The following is a 19,079-nucleotide window of genomic DNA, read 5'->3' as shown; positions in this document are numbered from 1 at the left end:
TGATCCAATTTTTCTGATTTATATTTTCCATAATTCCATTTAGTCAGGACTTTCAAATTTATTACACAGTGTGCACTGTGTTCTCGTATAATATAGAAAGAGCGGTCTGTGTCTGCGTGTCTGCTCTCACCGAAACGTGCTTTTCCGCTGCTTTCCTCCGGAGGGGGGCCCTCAGAGCCTCAGGCTGTGCCCCCCCCCATCCTTGGCTCCCTTCTGCTCCTGCATTTCTGGGGGAACTGTGTGAAGACTCCCACTGTGAGGGGGCCCCCCTCCCAGACTCCCTCCAAAGGCAAAGCACGTCTGCCCCAAACCGGTTTCAGAGCTGACCCAGGCAGCAAAGGGGGGGCTTCCCATGGGGAGCGAAGACCCCAGCTGCGGTGGAGAAGAGGGCCATATGGGCCCCAGGGGCAGTGACTGAGGGGGCTTCTAGGGGCAGAAGCCACTGGCAGGGCTGGGTGGGGTGTCCTGGCCCCAGCCCCTGAGGCAGAGTCCGGCCACAGCGTGGTGGCCTCTTGAGAAGAGCACCCGGTGTCTCTTGGGCCCCCAATGCTTCCGCCCTCCCTGCCCTCTGGCTCAGTCCCTCCTCAACCCCGCCGCCCCCCAAGGCTCCTATCCATGAGCCAGCACACAGCTGGTAGAGGGGAGTCTTATAGCTTTATTCACAGACCCCAGGGGGTAGGGACATTGAGGACAGAGATGTGAGGGGTTCTCTGGAGTGGGCCCTCTGCCCCCAGGCCTGGGGGCCAGACACCAGCATGTGGGCTGCACGTGCCCAGGGTCTCTGCCTCGGGGGGCCTTTCCAGCTGCTTTACTTCCAGCGCCCGCCGACTTTGCCCTTGGCCCCGGCCCCAGCCTTCTTGCTGCTGCAAACGGGAAGCAAGTTGGTGCTGAGTGTCAGGGTGTCCTGGACCCTGGCCGAGGCCCCTCCCCGGCCCCCGGCAGACCCCCAGTCCTGACAGCTCTGCCCACCCAGGCTGCTAGCAGGGCGATGGGCCCGGCCTGGCCCCCCAAGCCCCCGGCACACACTCCTCGCTCTGTCCATCTGTCCACGCAGCAGCAACTCACCTGTGCCTGGCCCTGCTGGCCCTGGGCGGCATTGTCCTGAGGCGGTTAGTGTGGTTAGGACAGGGACCCCACTGAAGGCTGACGCCAGGCCCGCCCCGGAAGCTGTCTCTCTACATGCTTTCATCTCCCCAGTGACTTTGGCCGGGGCATAGTGTGCCCCCTGGGTCACAGCCTCCTGGGCCCAGGAGCCTGGAGCAGTGGGCTATTCTGGTCCGTCACTCTGGGTTGCCAGTTCAGGCCTGATGGACTTGGGACCTGTGAGGCCCCTGTCTCATTCCAGAGTCTCAGCCTCTCGGCCACCAGTTAGAGCGGGACTTTGGGGACAAGAGGTCACCACCTGGGGATGGTGGTCCTCAGGAGTTTGCCCCTTCTGTCTGAGGCCCTTTGCACACCAGTGAGAGGGGTGGGAGAGCAGCCCCAGTGTGTGAGCCCCAAGGCTGGCCTTCGTGGACAACTGGCTGGAGAGAGCCGAGGCTGACTTCAGGAGAAGGCCTGGCAATGGTGGCCTGTGGCCCGTGTCCTGCAGAAGCCAGCCTGAGGGCTCTTACATGCATGCATATACGTGCACACACACACACACACACACACATCGTGCCAAATGTCCCCCTCTCAGGGACCTGCATCACCCCCTGCCCCATACAACAGAGCCAGGGAGGAGGGGTGTCACCTTCTCCAGCCCCCAGGGAGGAAGAGCCCATCCCTGGGAGCAGCAAGGAGGCAGAGAAAAACCTCCTTAAACTTCCCAACTCCAAGCTATCCTGGGCACACTGCAGTCCCTAGAGTGTGGCTGGCTCAGCCCAAGCTTGGAGATAAAACCCCAGAGGGGAGACCGCCGAGCACAGGCCCCCACCCAAGTGAGCTGCAACGGCCTTCTGGGCCTCTCCAGCAGTTGTTGCCATGGATCCCCCAGAACCTGGGCCAATTGGGCAGACAGGTTCACCGTCCCGAAGAACCCGGGTCGCAGAGGGACTGGTGACAAGTGCAGGTCTCCTCATTCCCTGTCCCATGTCACCTTTGAGGTGACATGCCACCAGGATGTCCTGGAGCCCAATCTGGCTTTCCAGGCCCCTCTGAAGGCTGCCCAGAACCACCCACACGTCCTGTCGGCCCCTCTCCAAGCTGCCGTCCTCCTGGGCTCAGGGCAGGGCCTGCACATGCTGGCTCCAGGGGCCACCTTGGTTAGTCTTGTCACTGCTCTGCTGAGGGACAGCTACCACGGGGACTGGCTTAAATCGCCGGGCCCTGGGTGGGGCAGTGGCAGCGGTCCCTAAGGGCCGTGTGCCTGGTGCAGAGCGAGGGATGGGCGGGACTACTCACTGCTTCTGGGCCTGGTCAATACGGCTCCTGAGGTTGGTGATCTGTGAACAACACGGACAACTTACCGTGACGTCCTCGTGGGGCCAGGCAGGGCGTGGGTGCACACACCCTTCCTCACCGCAGGCTTCCTCCAGTGGCCCTGGCAAGACCTTGGTGCCACCCGAGGGCCACTCGCTCCCTTACTGTGTCCTGCCTCCTCTGGCTGGAGCACACTGTCCGATGGCCCTCAGGCTTGTACCTCTGACTTACTGTCGGTGGCGTGCCCTGGAGACCTGGGCTGGACACACAGCAGCTCCGGAGCCCGCCACTTACCTTCCCGCCTGCGGGGGGACGTGGGGCAGGGGGCATGGGTCGGGGGCAAAGGCTCTGCCTGCTGAGTTCAGAGCCACCTTCTCCTTGCCCCAGCTGCTCCCTCCTCCTGACTGCCCAGAGGGGAGGCTTGGCGAAAGGCAAGGCCCTTCCCGCCTGCTGCCAAAGACAGCAGGCCAGTCTCAGAAGCCACTTGGTTGCAGGCAGGAGGGAGCAGGCAGGGGCAGGAGGAGGAGAAGGCCTCCGTCATCGCCATGCCTACTGCCACCAACATCCCCTACGACCCTGGGTTCTGCCATGCGAGAGGTTCACCGTGCACTACACACCATGAGCCTGGTCCAGGCTGGACCCGGCTACTTACAACTTGGCCAGCATCTCCACTCTGGCCCGGATGTTCATGATCTGGAAAGGCCAAATGGTTACCGGGCTGGGTGGGTAGCTGAGGCCCCGGCCGGGCCGGGACCTCGTGCTTCCTCCAGTCCCCGGGTCCCTCTATGTGGGCCACACATGGGTGTGCCAGGAGGCAGTGGAGCCGGTCTGGCTCCGCACGGTGAAGCCCACTTCTGCAGGCCAGCCCGCCCAGGGGACCACTGAGAGAGGACAGCGCTGTGCCCCGAGACTGGACCCTCCTTGCTTGAAGTGTGTGCTCCTTGGCGGCCAGCGAGGGGAATGATTGTCCCCACGCGGACTCAGGGGCAGCGTCTGCACAGGCTTCTGCTCTGTCATGAGCCCCTGTCAGAGGACTCGGCCACCCTCCAGAGGGGCACGGTTTGTGCCCCCCAGTCCCAGCTGCCCGGTGGGGTGCGTGACACCCCTAGGGGCTCTGAGGAAACAGATATCTTGATGGCAGTGTGTCTGGGACTTAGGGTTGCAGAGAAGGTTGTAGGAAGAGGACACCCCAGTGCCAGAGGGACATAATGCCACCCTGGGGACTTTCTACAAGCCCCAGGCGATTCAGAAACTGGACCCAACGCCTCTGTTCGCTGCTCCTTCATGTCACCCTCAGAGCAGTGGCTGATTGCCCAGAGCACGAAGGACACCTGGGGGAGCAGGAGACCAGGGTCCATGTGTGGGGACACACTGTATCGGCTTCTCGGGGGCCAGGTCCTTGGGGACTCAGGCAGGTGGGTGGCAGGTGAGATCCAGGGGCCCGTGGCCCACAGGCGCCTGCACTCACGTCGTATTTCTGGCGTTTCAGCTTCTCCCCAAACTCAAACTTCTCGGTCTCCAGTTGGTACAGGGTGTCCCACAGCTCCTTGGCCTTGTCCCTGGGGAGTGACAAAGGTCAGGCGTGGCCAGATAAGCCCTGGAAGGCAGGGCCCAGGCCACCCGTTGTCCTCCTCCGGCCCCAGCAGCCTCACAGAAACCCCAAGGCTGGTGGGTTCAGGGAGGCCTCTGCCACCAGCAGCCCTCGTCTGGGCCACAGACGAGGGCCCTTACCTCAGCTTGTCTTCACTGAGATGGTCGATGTTGAGTGGCTTGCGCCTCTCAGCCAGAATCTTCTTCTTCATCTCCCGGGCTGTCTGCTTCTTGCCTCTCTTCTGGTCGGCCTGATGGGGCAGAGCAGAGGGGCCTGACCTCGGGTGGGGAACGCTGCACTGCCCAGCCCGCAGGCGGGAGGTGGGGCGGCCGCGGGCTCTGAGCACCTGCGCTCACCTTGGCCAGGTAGCTGCTGTAGGTTGCACCCATGGAGGACAGAGCCTTCTTCTTCTTGAGGTCGTCCTCAGCTCTCCTCTTAGCATCTTCCTCCTCCCGCCGGGCTTTCTCCTCCTGTGGAGACCCCAGCCCCACGACTTTGAGAGCTGGGCCAGGGCTGCCCTCTCCGGGCAGGCTTCCACACTGCGCCCTGGGCTTGGAACTTTCTAGAAGCTCCAGGCCCTGATCAGGGTATGCCCTCTTACAGGGATTCTGCAGGGCAAAGGAAACTTAGCCAGTGGCTGTGGTCACTGGCCAATGTCGGGGGAACCTCAGGAGCAGAAAGGACAGAGACCCTGGCGTTTCTCTAGGCCTGTGGTCAGTGGCTCAGGGTCCGGGTCGGGGAGGGGGCACCCGGCCTCACCGCCAGTCTGTTCTGGCGCTCCCGCTCCTTCTCCGCCCGGATCCTCTGCTGTTCAGCTCTCTCTGCTCGGCGCTTCTCCTGCAGCCAGATTTGCTGATCAGCTCGGCCCGGCCAACCCGGGTCCCTCCACCCCCGGGACTGGCCCCACTCACGATTCTCTCCTTGAGCGCAATCAGCTCCTCTTCCTCTTTCTTCCGAGCCTCAAAGTGGCTGTCGATGAGAGCCTGTAGCTCCATGAGGTCCTTGTTCTGGCGCTTCTTCTGGATGTCCTGTGGACGGGACACGCCCGTCAGTCCCACCCCTCCTCCCGCAGCTCGGCCCTGCTCGGCCACCCATGCTCCAGCGGAGAAGCCCTGACTCCTCCGGCCACTACGTACGAAAGCTGGGAGCAGCAAGCGATCTCTGCCCTCGCCACTTCCCCATGGCCCTGCCCTGCCGGGGGCTCAGAGCTTGCTGATTCCTGAGCCACAGGGTAGGGACAGTACCCACCCCACCGTGGCTGAGTCCGGGCCCTGCATGGCTATGAGGTCCTCAGAACCCCTCGACCTACCCCGATGGACGAACTCTGACTAAGCCTTATCACCCTCCTCAGATGTGTCCTGCATGGACCAGGCAGAGAGGAAACTAGTGAGCAAGGTAGTTTGTTGAAGAGACATATGGACGGGCGGATGAGTGGGTGAGTGATAAAAGGATAGGCAAAGATAAGGATGGATGGACGAGTGGATGGAAGGATGAATATGGGCAGATGGATGGATGATGGTGGATGAAGTGGGTGGGTGGAGGGAGGATGAAAGAGGACGAGAGGGATGATGGATGGATGATGAATGAGTGGAGAGGTGGAGAAATGGGTGAGTGCATGGCCTGGTGACTAGATGAATGGATGGATGGAGGAGAGAAGAATGGTGGGGGGAGATGTCTATTGCTGGAAAGTTTCCTCCGGTCCATGAATCAATTAAAGCAGAATTGCCTGGGACCAGGAAGGCCTAGCTGTGACTGCTGCAGAGATGATCTTCTTGGGCCTGGAGCCTGACCACTGGGGTGAGGGGTAGAGCGTGTGTTGACTGGGTTCCAGAAACTTACATCGAAGTCTACTTTCTCCCCTTCTGGGATCTTAGGCGCAGTGAGTCTGAAGAGGAGAGAGAAGCTCGTGAGCAGGGACAAGTGGGCACCCCACAAGGACAGTTGGTCTGACCCAACGTGGCCTGGCCCCAGGCTGACCCTCCGCTCCTGTCGCCCTGGCACCAGGCTGAGGGTACATTGCCTGACCTTTGTTCTTATCAGATGAATAACCCACTGTCCCCAGGGTGGCTTGACCCCCTTCAAGAAGATTTCAACCTCTTTCTGTCCCTCTGTTTTGCCAGGTTCTGGACATCGAGGGCTGTTTCACCCCCAACTGTCTAGGAAAGGCACCCTCAGTTTCTTTCTCAAACAAATAAACGGATGCCACTGGGTCAGACAAGAAGGCAGGGTGGTCACCGCAGGTCCTCCGGAGTGGGAGTGGGGAGGGCATTGGCTTCTGTGGTCAGGAAGGGCTGTCTCACCCCTTTGCGTTTCTGTGGCCCCTCTTTAATCTTTCTTTCTGGGGACCCAAAAGGGGGACTAGGCAGAAAGCAGTTTGAAGAAGAAAGGAGCCCCCCCTCCCCTCGCCCCAGTCCGGGCTGTAAGCAGCCATCAGTCCTGCTCCTTCCCCCAATGCATTCCAGATGGAGCAAAGAGTTAAAACGACAACAACAATTTTTTAAAACAAGCCCTAGAAGAAAGTGGAGCTGAATATCGATCAAACTGCTGGACCGGGAAAGGATTTTCTAAGCTCAGAGGTCCCGCTGAGGAAAAGATGGCCAGATGATTCCATGCAAATGAAAAACTTATGTATGTGAAAAAAGGCAAAAATTGAAAAGGGGAGGGGGAAACCCAGACTAGAAAAATATTTTCAGCAAATACAGAGAAGACTTATATCGTTATGCAAACGGATGATTAAGAAAACATAGGGCTGTCTGTGTTAGATGAATGGGCAGAGGGCATAAGCCACGATTCTCAAAGAAGAAAGAGGACCAGTTAACAAACAGGGGAAGGTTTGCCTGCAGTAATCAAAGGAATGCAACGGAAACAGCCCTGAGAGGCCCTTTCCCGTCCATCAGTGGCTCCTTGGGCCCAGCGGTGTGGGGCGCAGGCCCGCTCACGTCCACGTAGGAGACCGCGCTGGCAAGCCCCTCGTGGAAAGCCATTTGGCAGGGATGTCAAAAGCCTTAAGAGCGTTCATACTCTGACCCATTAATTCCAGTTCTGGGAACGTGGCCTAGGGAAATAACCCAAAAGACAGAAAATGCTTTCCACCCAGCGTTATTTATGATAGTAAAATATTGGGGAAAGCCTGAACCTCCTGCACCGGGGGAATGGTTAGGAAAATTATGGTTTGTCCAATTGATGGAATATTATGTGGCCATTCAAAATATTTAAGAAGACTATGTAAAAACATGGAAAAATACTTATGAATAGTGCTACATTTTAAAAAAAGCAGAATTCAAGGTTGTATAGACAGTACGGTGTTTGAAAAACAGCTCAGAGTTTAAATCTTTTTTTCCAAGCCCGACGCATGGAAAAAGAGTAGGAAGAAATAAGCCTTTTTATTTCTTTCTCCTCTTTTCCGCAGTCTGGCTGGCTGGGTGGGAGTTATAGATGATTTTTTTTTCTTCGTTGGACTTTTATGTATTTTCCAAATTTTCTTTAATGAGGTGTTTTATTTTCATAATGAAAACACAAACATTTTTTTAAAACTAGAAAATATCTTGGGATCCGGCAGCTTTATTTAAAATTGCTGAAAAATAAAGTGCAACGGATGGAAACGTGCTGGCTGCGTGCTTCTGCTGGGAGCCCCAAACACCTCCCCCGGCGGGGAGCCCGGCGGTGCCAGGACTCAAGTCCCATGTCCCATCTCATGCGAGCAAACGCAGGCACGGATATGCATGGGGATAAAAGAGCTGAACCGCTACAAAGCGCTGGCTTGAAACCAAATCTCTGAAATACTCACAAGTGGGTGAAATGTGGGAAAGACCCTCCCAAGCAGGATGATGTTTCCCCAGGGGCTCAGAGGCCCCAGGGCAGTGAAAGGTCGGGGGGAGGGGGATGGGCCTGGGCTAGGTGTTGTTCTGAAGGGGGTTTCAGGGGCAAGGCCCTCCCTCCCACCCACGCTGCTTTCGTGTCTGTTGCACATCTGGGGCCCTGTGAGACCCACAGCACGGCGTGGCGTGGCAGGGTCCAAAGAGGGCAAGGAGAGCTCCGTGGGGGCCCTCTCTGTCTTTCTCCCCCAACTACTGTGTCCCTGCTTCCTTGGCCCATAGCCTTCTCCTACAGGAAGTCCTTCTTGCCTACACGGGTGGCCCAGGCCAGAGCCACAGCCTGCTGCGCCCCCTCCCAGTCCACCTCTGCTCTCCCTGGAGGAGTCTGGCCCCCACCTATGGGGGACAACAGGGCTGCCCCAAGTAATCCCACCCTCCCAAAGCACCCTCATCAGATAGGTACATAGAATTTTAAACTCCAAATTGAGGGGCAAAGAAAGAAGTGACCAGCTTCTCTCAGAGTTTTAGGTGCCAACTCGGCCCCCACAGAGCCTAAATGTCTGTCTTCCTCTGGGGCAGCCAGGCCCCAGCCCCGGTGACGTGGCCCCCATCCAGCCGGCACAGTTTCCCTCCAGGTGTGGCCCACCCAGGTTCAGTCTGCCCGCGCCCTGTACTCACTTGGGTCTTGGCTTCTCCTCTGATCACCGCAGTGACGGCAGGCATGGAAAGAGGGGAGAGAGAGGCCACGTGAGACTGGGGGCCCATTCCTGACCACGGGCCCCTGGGGGTCACCTAGCTGGGCGCTTGCTGGGCTCAGGCCTGTAGGGCTGCCTGCTCTTCAGCTGAGCCCACCACCCACCCACCTGACCCACCAGGACAAGAGAGTCTTGTCCCCACTGAGGGCCAGCAAAAGTCCCTGTGGAATCCGAGGAGAGCTTGGGGTGGAGACCCAGGATGTGGGGAGGGAGAGGGCTAAAGGGAAGAAGGAAGAAATGGAGACGAGGGAAGGCAAGAGAGACTGGAGAGAAGGAAGGGAGAGGCCAGGTGAAGGGGAGGTGGTCCCATGGGAGGGGGTGAAGACGGGAGAAGAGGGGAGGAAGCATGCCCCTGGCCAGGCTCCTGGTCTGCTGGCCCTCCCACCGACCACCCCACCTCCGTGCTGGGCAGAAGCTCAGCGGGCGACAGCGCCTGCAAGACCCCTCCGTGGAGCCCATGGCGGTAGCCATGCGAAGCAGCCTGGCCTGGCCCTCGGAGGGAGGGAGATGGATGGAGAGCCAGCAAGACAGATGCCAGGCTGGCGGGCAGGTCCTGGCCCTCTCAGGGTCACCGAAGCCTGGGACACGGCCCTTACCTTCCTCTTCCTCCCGTTCTTCCTCTGCAGCTTCTTCTGGGCATAAGCATACATGCAAGAGAAAAGCCGGCGAGGCTGCGGGGAGCGTCCGTGCGAGCTGCAGCGCGGGCATGGAGCAGCTCCTGGACCCTCGTCCCCTTGGGCACGTTGGCCTGGACCCCATTAGTGTCCCCAGTGGGGGTCAGAGAATGACTGTTTGGGGCGTGGGTGCAGGAGCTGGGTGCGGCCAAGCTGTGGGTGGCCCAGAGACCCCCACCCACCAGGGAGGGTTGGCAGGGAGTGGAGGCCTTAGCGGCCTGAGGGTGCTGGCTGCTGGCTTCTCTGAGTCTTTCCACGGAGGCTGAAGGGGCCCATGTTGGAAAGCCGAGACACGCCCCCCCCAACATGGTAGCCTTGGAGCTGGGGGTGGATAGTTCTGGGGGCCTGTCTGCTGGGTCTTGTTGGGTTGAAACCCAGCAGGTCCAGAACAATTAGGTGAAGCTAGCCTGTTGGTGCCTCGGGCCTGCAGAAGCCTTGCTGGTTTGAGCCCAAGGGGGCCAAGGGAGCCCTCAGGCCAAGCCGGCTGTCCACTATTCCCCCCTAGGGGCCCTAGGGGCCCAGGCCTGCTCTCCCTGCCTCCCCAGGGAGCCTGCCCCTGACCTGGAAGAGGCTTCTCTGCCCTCCCACCTCTGCTGGGTCACCTCTGGGGCCGGCCATGTGGCAGGTGGCTGGTTGTCCAGGCTGGAGCCTGCAGACCCTAGACGAGACCCCCAGCTGCCTGTGTGGACCTGGCCACCCGCACGAAGGGACTGCTTCCCTTGACCATCTCCACCCCCAGGGCCCTGGGGAGATCCTGGCTCTCCTGGCCATCGCTGGGGTCTGTAGCTGGTCTGGCAGCGTCTGACCCAGCCCCCCAGTCGCTGCTCTGGCCCTTTGGTGGTGCTGACAGAGCAGGAAGGCCCAGCTGAGAAGCCGTCCTTGACCACTTCTGCTCCTTCCTCTGCTCCTGGCTGTGGCCAGCAGACCTGTCGGGGGATGGGCTGGGGGTTCCGGCCTCACCAGGCCCTGGCCTGTGTGTGCACTTTGCAGATCCTCCCCTAGTGTCCCCGGAGCTGTGCCTCACGGGGGTTGCTTAGGAGCTGGCACATGGCCCTTTGCAGGTGGGCCTGACGTCACTGTCAGCCAGCACCCTGGGGCGAGGGTGTTTTGGGAGCAGAAGGCTGGTCAAGGGGTGGGAGGGAGGGCTTGGTGAGGGAAGGAAAAGGGGTGCTGGGGCCTGGCCTTCTGCAGGGGCCTGGCTGGGCCCGGGGATCTGGGAGGCTGGGGGCCAGACCAAGAGCTGGAGGGAAGAGCGGCCATGCAGCCAAGCCCCCCCGCAGACGGCCTGGAAACCCCACCTCCTGTCTGTCTGTCTATCTGCTTTGGGGCCGGTTCAGGTGACCCGGTGACCTTGCAGCCCCTACAGACCTATTCCCTGGACATTTTCTGCCTGCTCGGCCACCACTTAATGTCCCTCTGAGGCTAGGGAAGGGAAGACAGCTTTGAGGACGTGCTTGGGGTTTGAGCCCAACTGGGAGGCCTTCTACAGCCCCACTGAGGCACCCCCTGACTTGAGCCTGCAGCTCCCTCACCCCCACCTGCTGTTGGGAGGGCGGGCCTAGCAGGGGCTCCTCACTCCTGGGCCCAGCTGGCCCAGACCCAGGCCCTGGGTGGGTCACTGGGACCTGACTGCTTACCTTTTTGCACCCAAGGCCCCTGGTGGTCTGGGGCTCAGCCTGACTTTACGCTCCACCTCACTCGGCCCCCTGCCCTCCTGCCAGCCTCACCTCTCCTCACTTGCCCTCTGGTTTGCTACCTGGGGCAGGGTGTAAGCACAGGCCCTATTTCTCCTTCTCTGCTCTTCCTCCACTCCATTCTGCTGGATCCAGAGGGTCCAAGTGGATCCCAGGGCCGTCCTCCCAAGGCCTGCACCCCTCTCGGGACCTGTACTCAGCTTGACCTGGAGGATGGCTGCTCCCACCTTCCTGCTGGTGGCTAGGAAGGGCCTCAGTCCCCCACCCCTGAATGCTGTCTGCCAGGGAGGCCAGGAGAAAGCCTGCACCCCGTCAGCAAGCCCTGCCTGAGCCAGCACTCCAGGCGCAACCTGTCCCCACTCTGACAGTCATGCAGGCAGGGAGGGACGGGGGAAGAGAGGACTGGAGGATGAAGCGGGGCTCCCGCCTCGTGGGGAGAATGTACCTTCTTGGACCTCCTCTGCGGAAGCAGCACCATGTGGGGAGAGAGAGAGGGAAGAGAATCAGCCGTGACCTTGGGGCAGCGACAGGGGTAGGGGTGGGGAGGGGGCACACAGGCAGAGGCAGGGGGTCAGACGGCCACGCTGTGAGTAGGTTACGTGGCCTCTTGTTCCTTCTGGGCCAGGTGCCTACTCCCCCCACGCATGGCCACGTGTGTGCACACGCGCCACATGGGACTGACGTCATGGCACATACCTGGTTCAGGAGCTTCGAGGGGTGAGGAGGGCCACAGAACAAGAGGCAAGGCCACAGGTCAGAGGTCAAAGGAGAAAGGATCCGAGGTTAATGTGCACAGCCGGTCGCCACTCAGGAGGGTCAGTGGTGGCCAAGGCCGGGGGGGGGGGGGGCATGCGGGAAGCGAGCAGGACACGGTCAGTGTTGGCCCTGGGGTGCCGTCACACCCCAATCCTGTCCTCGCCTCAAAGACGGGGAAACCAAGGCTCAAAGGCAGAGTTTCGACCTCTGGCTCTTGCTTCTGTCGGGACAACACTGCTTTGGTCATGGGGACACTGGTGTTCCCGCCTGTCCTCAGGCCCCTGGCGGGACTTCCACTCGAGGATGCAGAGGCCCATGCTCGGGGTTGTGGCTGGGGGTAGCTCAGCACCCCCAGCAAGGGCAGGGCCTGCAGCCCAGGGCAGTGTGCCTAGAGGGCACCCACTTCCTGCCCCCTGGAGAGAGGGGCACTGACGCCCTTTCTTTCCCAGCCTCTGAGGGTGTGTGGACATCGGGCACAGGCCTCAGCTGCTTTGTCCACTCATATCCCAAGGAGGAGGCCCCCTGGGGCAGGTCGGAGGGGTGGCTAGGGAGTGATGGGGGCCCTGCTAGGGGCTGACGGGCCTGGGCTGGGGCTGCAGCCCTCGCCCCAAGGCCAGGCTGCAGGGGTTACCCTCTGTTTCCCTCTGCTCACCTGGGAACCGGTCTGGGGCCCTGACCTGGCTGAGGGCTGTCAGTTACCCAGCCTAGGACCAAGGGTTCATGTACGGGATGGAGGGTCCAGGCCACCCTGCATCTGGTCCAGCAGTCCCCTACTGACCCACACTCCCTGGGCTTGGGATGACCTCTGCACAGCATAGCCCATATCGGGGAGTGTGCCGTTCTCGGGGTCCCCCCAGTTGGTCAAGCACTGATCATGGTTAGTGGGTTATTTTGGAGCCACATGTGGGGGCCCCTTGGCTGGCTGGTGCCTGGATGGGTCCTGGCTCTCTCCCCGACCCCTGCGTGGGCTCCAGCCAGAACTTGGGCCCCACATGGGGACCAGAAGTCCTGTGTGTTCATACCTTCCTCATGGACTTCTGCAGACGGAGGGGTGCCAGGTGCGGGCAGCAGGGGGAGAGAGAGAGGGTCAGACCAGGTGCACAATGCACGTCCGTAGGAATGGGGGTCATGACAGAGCGGAGGGGTGGAGCTCACAGGGTCACTGAGAGGGTGAAAGTCGGTGGGATGGGTGAGCTGGAGGGTCATGTGGGCTGGGTCCTGGTCCCTGCTTACCTTCTTCCTGGGCTTCTTCTGAGGCGGGAGCAGCAGGGAGCAGGAGGGAAAGAAGGAACAAGGACAGTCATTAGGGGGGCATGCTGGAGTGGCTGAAAACGGAGGCTGGCCCCATGAGAAGGGGCAGTGGGCACGCCAGGTTGGAGCAGGAAAACTCCAGTCCCGCATTGGTGGCCCTCAGCAGACCACCCCATAACACAGCGATCCTTGGGGGGCCCACTCAGAGGCCGAGGGCCGGGGCCCTGCCTCTGCAGTACCACCTCCTCCTAGGCGTTGGGGGACCCTGAAACCCTCAGCCCTTCCCCGGGGCCTGCTGCCTGCCCGAGCACTGAGGTGTCTGTGCACGGGACCGTCTGGCTCGGTCTTATTCTGGGGGTGTCTGAAGTGAGGACTAGATGAAATCCACACGCTATAAGAGAATGCCAATGCCCAGGAGAACGTCCGAGTGGGCAGGGCGGCTTCTGAGTGGGCCCGAAGGCGATGGTGGTGCTGCGAGGGTCTTGAAAGAAACAGATGCTGGGACCCTGCCCACCGGCCACAGTGTCCCCCCAGGAAAGGGGTGGCTCCCCAGGACCACGTTTCCCACTCAGAAGGAGTCTTTCCACCTTTTCAGCAGAAAAAGAAATATTTGCTCACGTTGTTAGGGGAGCCAAGTGTTTTCAAAATATTTTCAAAACATAGCGCCCAGAAACGCCTCACAGGAGAGTCCTGCTGGGAAGGGTGCGTGAAAACGCTCCCAAGGTTGAGTGTGTGCCAGGGGGTTGGGAGGACCTCCCATCCGAGCCTGAGAACGGCCTCTCCGCGTAGTTCCCAGGTGCACTGCCCGGGCACGACCGAGAGGTTCCCACAGTGCCAGGTGGGCCTGAGGGAGGGGGCTCCAGATTACGCCCGAAGGTTACACACAGAGGGACAAGATGCTGAGAGAGACAGAGCCATGCAGACAGGGAGGGAGAGACACAGAGAGACAGGGAGAGACGGAGAGAGAGAGAGAGACAGAGCTACAGACACAGAGCCAGAGCGGCAGCCCCAGAGCTGTCGGGAGGCGGCCGGGCCTGCGCAACCAGAGGCTTGATATTAATGAGAGTCGGTCTTAACGACCAAATCCCAGCTGACAGCACCACCACCGACATGGGGAGGACGGAGGATTGATGAGTGATTGATTCATGAACGTTTGTCTATTAATTGGTACAGAGATGCGCGGTTAGCGCTGACGGCCAGCGGGAGTGAGTGGTGAGGCAGGTGGACGGTTGACCGCGGAGCCCGCGGAGGCCCCCTGATGCGCCGTGGGGCCGAGGCTGAGCATGCGGCGGACGCGAAGGGTTGAGTTCATGGGGCAGGACTGGGTGGGGGACTCCAGGGGTTGCTGCAGTTACCTTCCTCCTCGCACTGTTCTGTAATGGGGTAGGAGAAAGGAGAGGAACATGTTAGCAGGGCAACCCAAGCCGGTCCTCAGGCCCAAAGGAGGCCACCTGGTGCCACAGGAGGAAGAGGCTCTGGTGACGACAGTGGCGTTCGGGTGGAGGTCTGGGCCCCGGATGCCCGTGTCTTAATGGGGGAGCCTGGTGGAGCGTGTCCAGGCCTGGAGGCCGCCAGGGACAACCTTGCAGTGCAGGCTGGGTGGTGTGCAGGGCAAGGCTCACGTGGGACCACATCTCAGGGATGTGACCTTTGAGACAGAAGAGGCCTCGGGTGCAGGGCTAAGAGTGAGGAGCCCGTTTTCAGAGGGGTGGGGTCTGCTAAATGGGGCAAACCTAGACTTCCACCAGGGGTCCCCAAGGAGAGACATACTGTCAACCAGCGGTGGATCGCTTCCCCAAGGGGCCATGCAGAGAGAGAAAGTAGCTTTGACACTTACCCTCCACCTGTTCACTGTGGTGGGGGACAGAGAGAGAGAGAGAGAGAGAAGGAGAGCGTGAGGGGCTTTTGCTCAGCTCAGCGGGTTCTCACACACACCAAGTCCTCAACTCTGAACACAGTCCAGGGGTCCTGAGGTGGGTGGGGGACGTGGCTACTCAGGTGGTACTCACACTTCCTCGTCAGACATGGTGGTGGGTTGTTTCTGTAGGGGGAGGGGGAGACCAAGACCACAGTTAGGAGCCGCCTTGGACCAGAGGTGCTGGAAGGGGTGGGGTGTGGGTGTGTGAGGGGACATCCACGGGCAGGGGTGGAGGGGTCCCCGGCCTGGTGTGGCCTCTCATGAGGCCCTTCACTTTCTCCAAGGACCCGGCCCCAGATCCCACACCCCCTTCCTGCCCTGGCTCCAGCCTGCAATGTGCAGTCCCGGATGGACTGTTGGAAAGTCATGACGTCCACCCCCCACCCCAGGACAGACATGTCCTCTACAGCATCCCCGAGGAGGCCTGTCCAGGTTGCTCTGGACACTGCGCAAGACTTGCTGATGCTGATTCAAGCCAGCCCTTGGGCAGAGCTGGGGGTTCCCCGGGAACCCCTAGGTTACAGAGCCCAGCAATCTGAAATGGGTATACTGGACTTCCCTGGTCTGCCCACGGCACCGTCCCCACGAGAACCCCTCTTACGGATGTGAGCTCAAAGCTCCCTTCTCTGACCGATGCTTTCCTTTCAGGACCGTGTCCTCTTACAGGTCGCTCAGGGTCCTTTGTGTATCCACATAACCCTCTAGGGACTCGTCTTCCAAAATCACAAGACTGTACAAGCTGTTCTCCTTGTCTCTCCCTCACCCAACCAGGCAGGAGACTTGAGCCCCAAGCTCACGGGGATGGGTGGCGGCTGTTTCCCTGTGTGTCCCCCCATGCATGTGAGTTGCAAAACTGAGGGGACAGTCCCATCCCCCCAGCCCCGGTCCTGCTCTCCCGCCTGCTTTCCTGGGTCTGTGGGTGCTCTTGAATTTGTCAACGTGTCTGTGCCCCGGCCTGGCTGCACATGTCCAGGTGCGGCCGGCGCTGGGCCAGCACACTCGAGGACCGTGTTCCGGTGAGCTGGCCCCATGCGCTCCTGAGGCAGCCGGGGCCCTGGGAACGGTCCGAGCAGCTGCATCAGAACATTGGCCGGGGTTTTAAACAACCGAGTTTATGACAACACATTGCAGCTCACTTGAAGACAATAGTTATGGCCCCCCCAGGGAGCTTTGTATAAGAAAAACACAAGTTCATCATCTAAAAATGCATTTACGTCGCATTGCTAAGGTGGGAGCAGTTTTCCGAAGCCTCAGTCAAGAATGTTAATTTTCCCAGAGCAATTTCAGCTTCATGCAAAATTAACGAGCAGATCTCTGCTAACCCCTCCAGGAAGCTGGGCAGCCCTTCCCATCCCAGAGTTCCTCCCGGACTCGGCTGCCCCCCCAAGTTACAGCCTCCTGCCTTGTCTGCAGATGGGGTCTCACTGCTCCCCTGGCAGCCCAGCCCCCGCCTCCCAGCCTCCTCCAGGGCCACTCTCTGGAAGGTGGGGGGAGGGTCAGTGAGAGCCCAGGTCTCCCCCTGCTGCGCCCACCTCACCCTGGCAGTGCCTGCCACCTGTCTGCCTCCTCAAGAGGGAACAGTCATGGCCCATGCCCAGGGAGGGGTTATTTTTAAGGATCCAGTGGCAGCTGAGGTGTCCAGAAATAGGTGCCCAAATCGGCCAAGGCTCCTCTGCCCAGAAACCCAAGACGGTGGGAGGGGGGCTGTGAGAGCAGCTGTCGGCTCAGGTCTTGGCCTTGGCCAGGCCACCTCCTCTCCACGTCCCCTTCCAGTTCTCCCAGACCGGTCTGAGTCTGAGGGCACCCAGGAGGGCTCCTGAACCTCAGGCAGGGTGCCCATAGGGACCCCTTGCAACATGAGGCAGCAAAGGCCTACTCTCCAAGTGGGGAAACTGAGGCCTCTCCAGGCTCCTGCTCCTTTGCCCAGTGAGACCCAGAGGGTGACCTCATGGGCTGCTCCATCGGGGAGGGGCAGAGGGTGAGCATAGCCTCTGAGGGCAGTGTTCCTCGGGGGACACACACCCGCCTTCCCAGGTGACAAGATGTGCTGGGGGTGGGGAGGCAGGAGGCCCTGCCCCTCACTCGCTGTGAGCCCCTGACCACGTCCCATCTGATGGTGGCTGCTTGCCCATCTGTCTCCTCCCGGGACGGCCGTAAAGAAGGAAAAGGAGCTACCAGTGAGGGAGCTTGGTCTGGGTGACGTCAGGAGGGACAGCTGAGTCCTGATCTGATGGGGACACCAAGAAGGGTGGAAGGGGTGCCAGGGCAAGGAGCAGGGGGCAGCTCTCAGGAGCAGCCCTCCTCCCGCCTTGGGCAGAGGTGGGACGTGTCTTCTGGGCAAGCAGGACACGTCCAGCTCCACACTCCTCCCTCTGTCCTGCCTCAGCTCTGGCCCTGTCCACTCCTGTCCTAGCCACTCTGCCCTGGGGTGACTGAGAGAATCCCCTGCCTTAGTTGTCAACGCGATGGCCATTTGGGGCCCAGAGGCCCCGGCTCCTAGGAGGAGTTGGCTGGCGCCCTCAGCTGAGTGGAGCCGGTGGGAAGGCCAGGATGGGCCTGGGGGTGAGCCAGGGCTTGGCAGCCGCACTGCGGCAGGCGGCCCTCGGAGCTCCGGGCAGCGCCCTTCCTGGCTGCATGGTCTCCAATCCCCCTCCTCTCCCCAGCTCGCCTGGGAGCCCCCCCACCCTCCTTTGGGGGCGGGGGCCGCATTCTGGTGTGGAGCGGCTGCTCTCACACTGTTCTGAGAGCTCAGCACACAATGCTAGCCCCCCAGCCCCTAGGGGTCCCGGGGCGTTGAGCCTCTTGGAAGCATGGCATCCTGGAACCTCAGCATCCTGGGACCCCAGCGTCCTGGGACCCCAGCACGTGCCTCAAACGCCGGGCAGGCCTCGCCCAGCCCCAGGCCAGCTGCTCTCGGCCATACCCACCTGTGGCCGAGTCTGGAGGAAGGGCTGGAGCTCCCTGTGGACAGGACCGTCTCAGGCAGTGCACACACGGCCTTATGCCCTCATGTTATAGTGACACTTGATCTTTCCCAGCAGCGATTGGCCAGGGGCTGGGTGGCTGGGGCGCGTGGGGCGGGCGGGAAAGGGGCTGTGGCCATGCAGGCCCCTGACCAAGTATAGGAATAGCTGAGGAGGAGGCTCGAGGAGGTGAGGATGGGGACGTGTGTGCAGAAGGAGGCAAGGTCCACCCTCCTCCCCCAGGAAGTGTCAGCTTCTATTTTTACTCCCCCGACAGCAGGCACATTCTTGATGGCTGAGGAGGATGCAGGAAGGTGTTGGGTGGCCCCAAGGACCCAGCAAAGGTTCTCCTTGGGGCAGGCTGGTGTGGGGGTCCCCAGATCTGGGGCCCCCAAGTTCCTCACCCAGCTGTCTCCTCCGTCCGAGGTGACGGTGGCAGCGAACTTTGCCCAGGAAAGGGGTCTGCACGGGCCAGGTCACGTCACACGTCAGCCCCAGCCCACTCTGCCTCCCCCATCAGAGGAAGTGACTGGGGCCCAGAAACCTCCGTGGAACGGAGGACTCTGTGTCATCGGCCAAGCCCCCATCATGTCCGAGTCGCACTTCGCGGCTAGACCTGGTCCCCTGGGTGGATACCATTGGTGCACGCAGAATACATGGGCAAGAGAAATAAGTCCAACTGCAGGGGGCTGGCATGTTCCCAGGAGCTGGAGACGGGGACCACCGCTCTGTTGTCAGCCTGGAGCTGGACCCCCCGTTAGGGGGTCCAGACCCCGCAGGCCTCTCTCCCACAGGCCGGGCTCTGTGTGCCACTCCCAGTGGGCTTGGCCGGTGCCCATGGGGCTTGGCTTTTCTTGTCTCAGGACTCCAGGTGGCACCATCCAACCGGCAGACATCTCGCTCGAGCCTCTAGTGGTCCCCACATTCGCCAGTGAGGCCATGAGGTCCCACAGCCCTGTCCTTTGGCTTAGGGAAACTGAGAGCAGCCCGACACCTCCTTCCAGACGCCCCTGGGCACAGGCGAGGGCTAGCCGATCATGGATGATGAGGTCCATGGAATCACTGATCCACGGCAACAGCTGGTGGGCTGGCACCCAGGACAGGGGGTTCCAGAAGATGCTGGCGAGGTCCCTGCTCTCTGGAGGCTTAGAATCAGGGGCCTCAGGGTGACCTCTAGCAAGAGACTCACACCCCAGCCCCAGCTCCAACCACTCCACGCCAAGTCTGGGTTCTCAGAGGCTTTTGGAAGACTTTCGTGGGCA

General features: G+C 60.8%; 1 protein-coding gene across 19 annotated transcripts; it reads right to left on the bottom strand.

The window, feature by feature from the left end:
• Positions 1-635: 635 nt before the first annotated feature.
• On the bottom strand, positions 636-17,914 carry TNNT3 (troponin T3, fast skeletal type). Of its 19 annotated transcripts, none has more exons than XM_033120584.1 (18): positions 17,782-17,914; positions 14,946-14,977; positions 14,774-14,787; positions 14,292-14,309; positions 12,919-12,936; positions 12,708-12,722; positions 11,626-11,637; positions 11,375-11,389; positions 9,158-9,232; positions 8,485-8,503; positions 5,831-5,876; positions 4,903-5,019; positions 4,751-4,828; positions 4,348-4,461; positions 4,132-4,241; positions 3,869-3,959; positions 3,053-3,093; positions 636-863 (listed from the first exon to the last, which is right to left on the bottom strand). In XM_033120584.1, exons 2-18 carry the CDS (start codon positions 14,960-14,962, stop codon positions 809-811), a joined length of 855 nt encoding a protein of 284 aa, XP_032976475.1. In that variant the 5' UTR covers positions 14,963-14,977; positions 17,782-17,914; the 3' UTR covers positions 636-808. The 19 variants fall into 19 exon arrangements, with proteins under 19 accessions (XP_032976475.1, XP_032976474.1, XP_032976476.1 ...); XM_033120583.1 differs by lacking the exon at positions 3,053-3,093 and adding an exon at positions 2,383-2,423; XM_033120585.1 differs by lacking the exon at positions 3,053-3,093 and adding an exon at positions 2,383-2,423 and having other exon boundaries at positions 12,919-12,933.
• Positions 17,915-19,079: the final 1,165 nt, after the last annotated feature.

The sequence above is a fragment of the Rhinolophus ferrumequinum genome, chromosome 11, assembly GCF_004115265.2.
Source record: "Rhinolophus ferrumequinum isolate MPI-CBG mRhiFer1 chromosome 11, mRhiFer1_v1.p, whole genome shotgun sequence".
NCBI classification, from domain to species: Eukaryota; Metazoa; Chordata; class Mammalia; order Chiroptera; family Rhinolophidae; genus Rhinolophus; species Rhinolophus ferrumequinum.
This window is presented reverse-complemented; position numbering and strand designations above follow the sequence as displayed.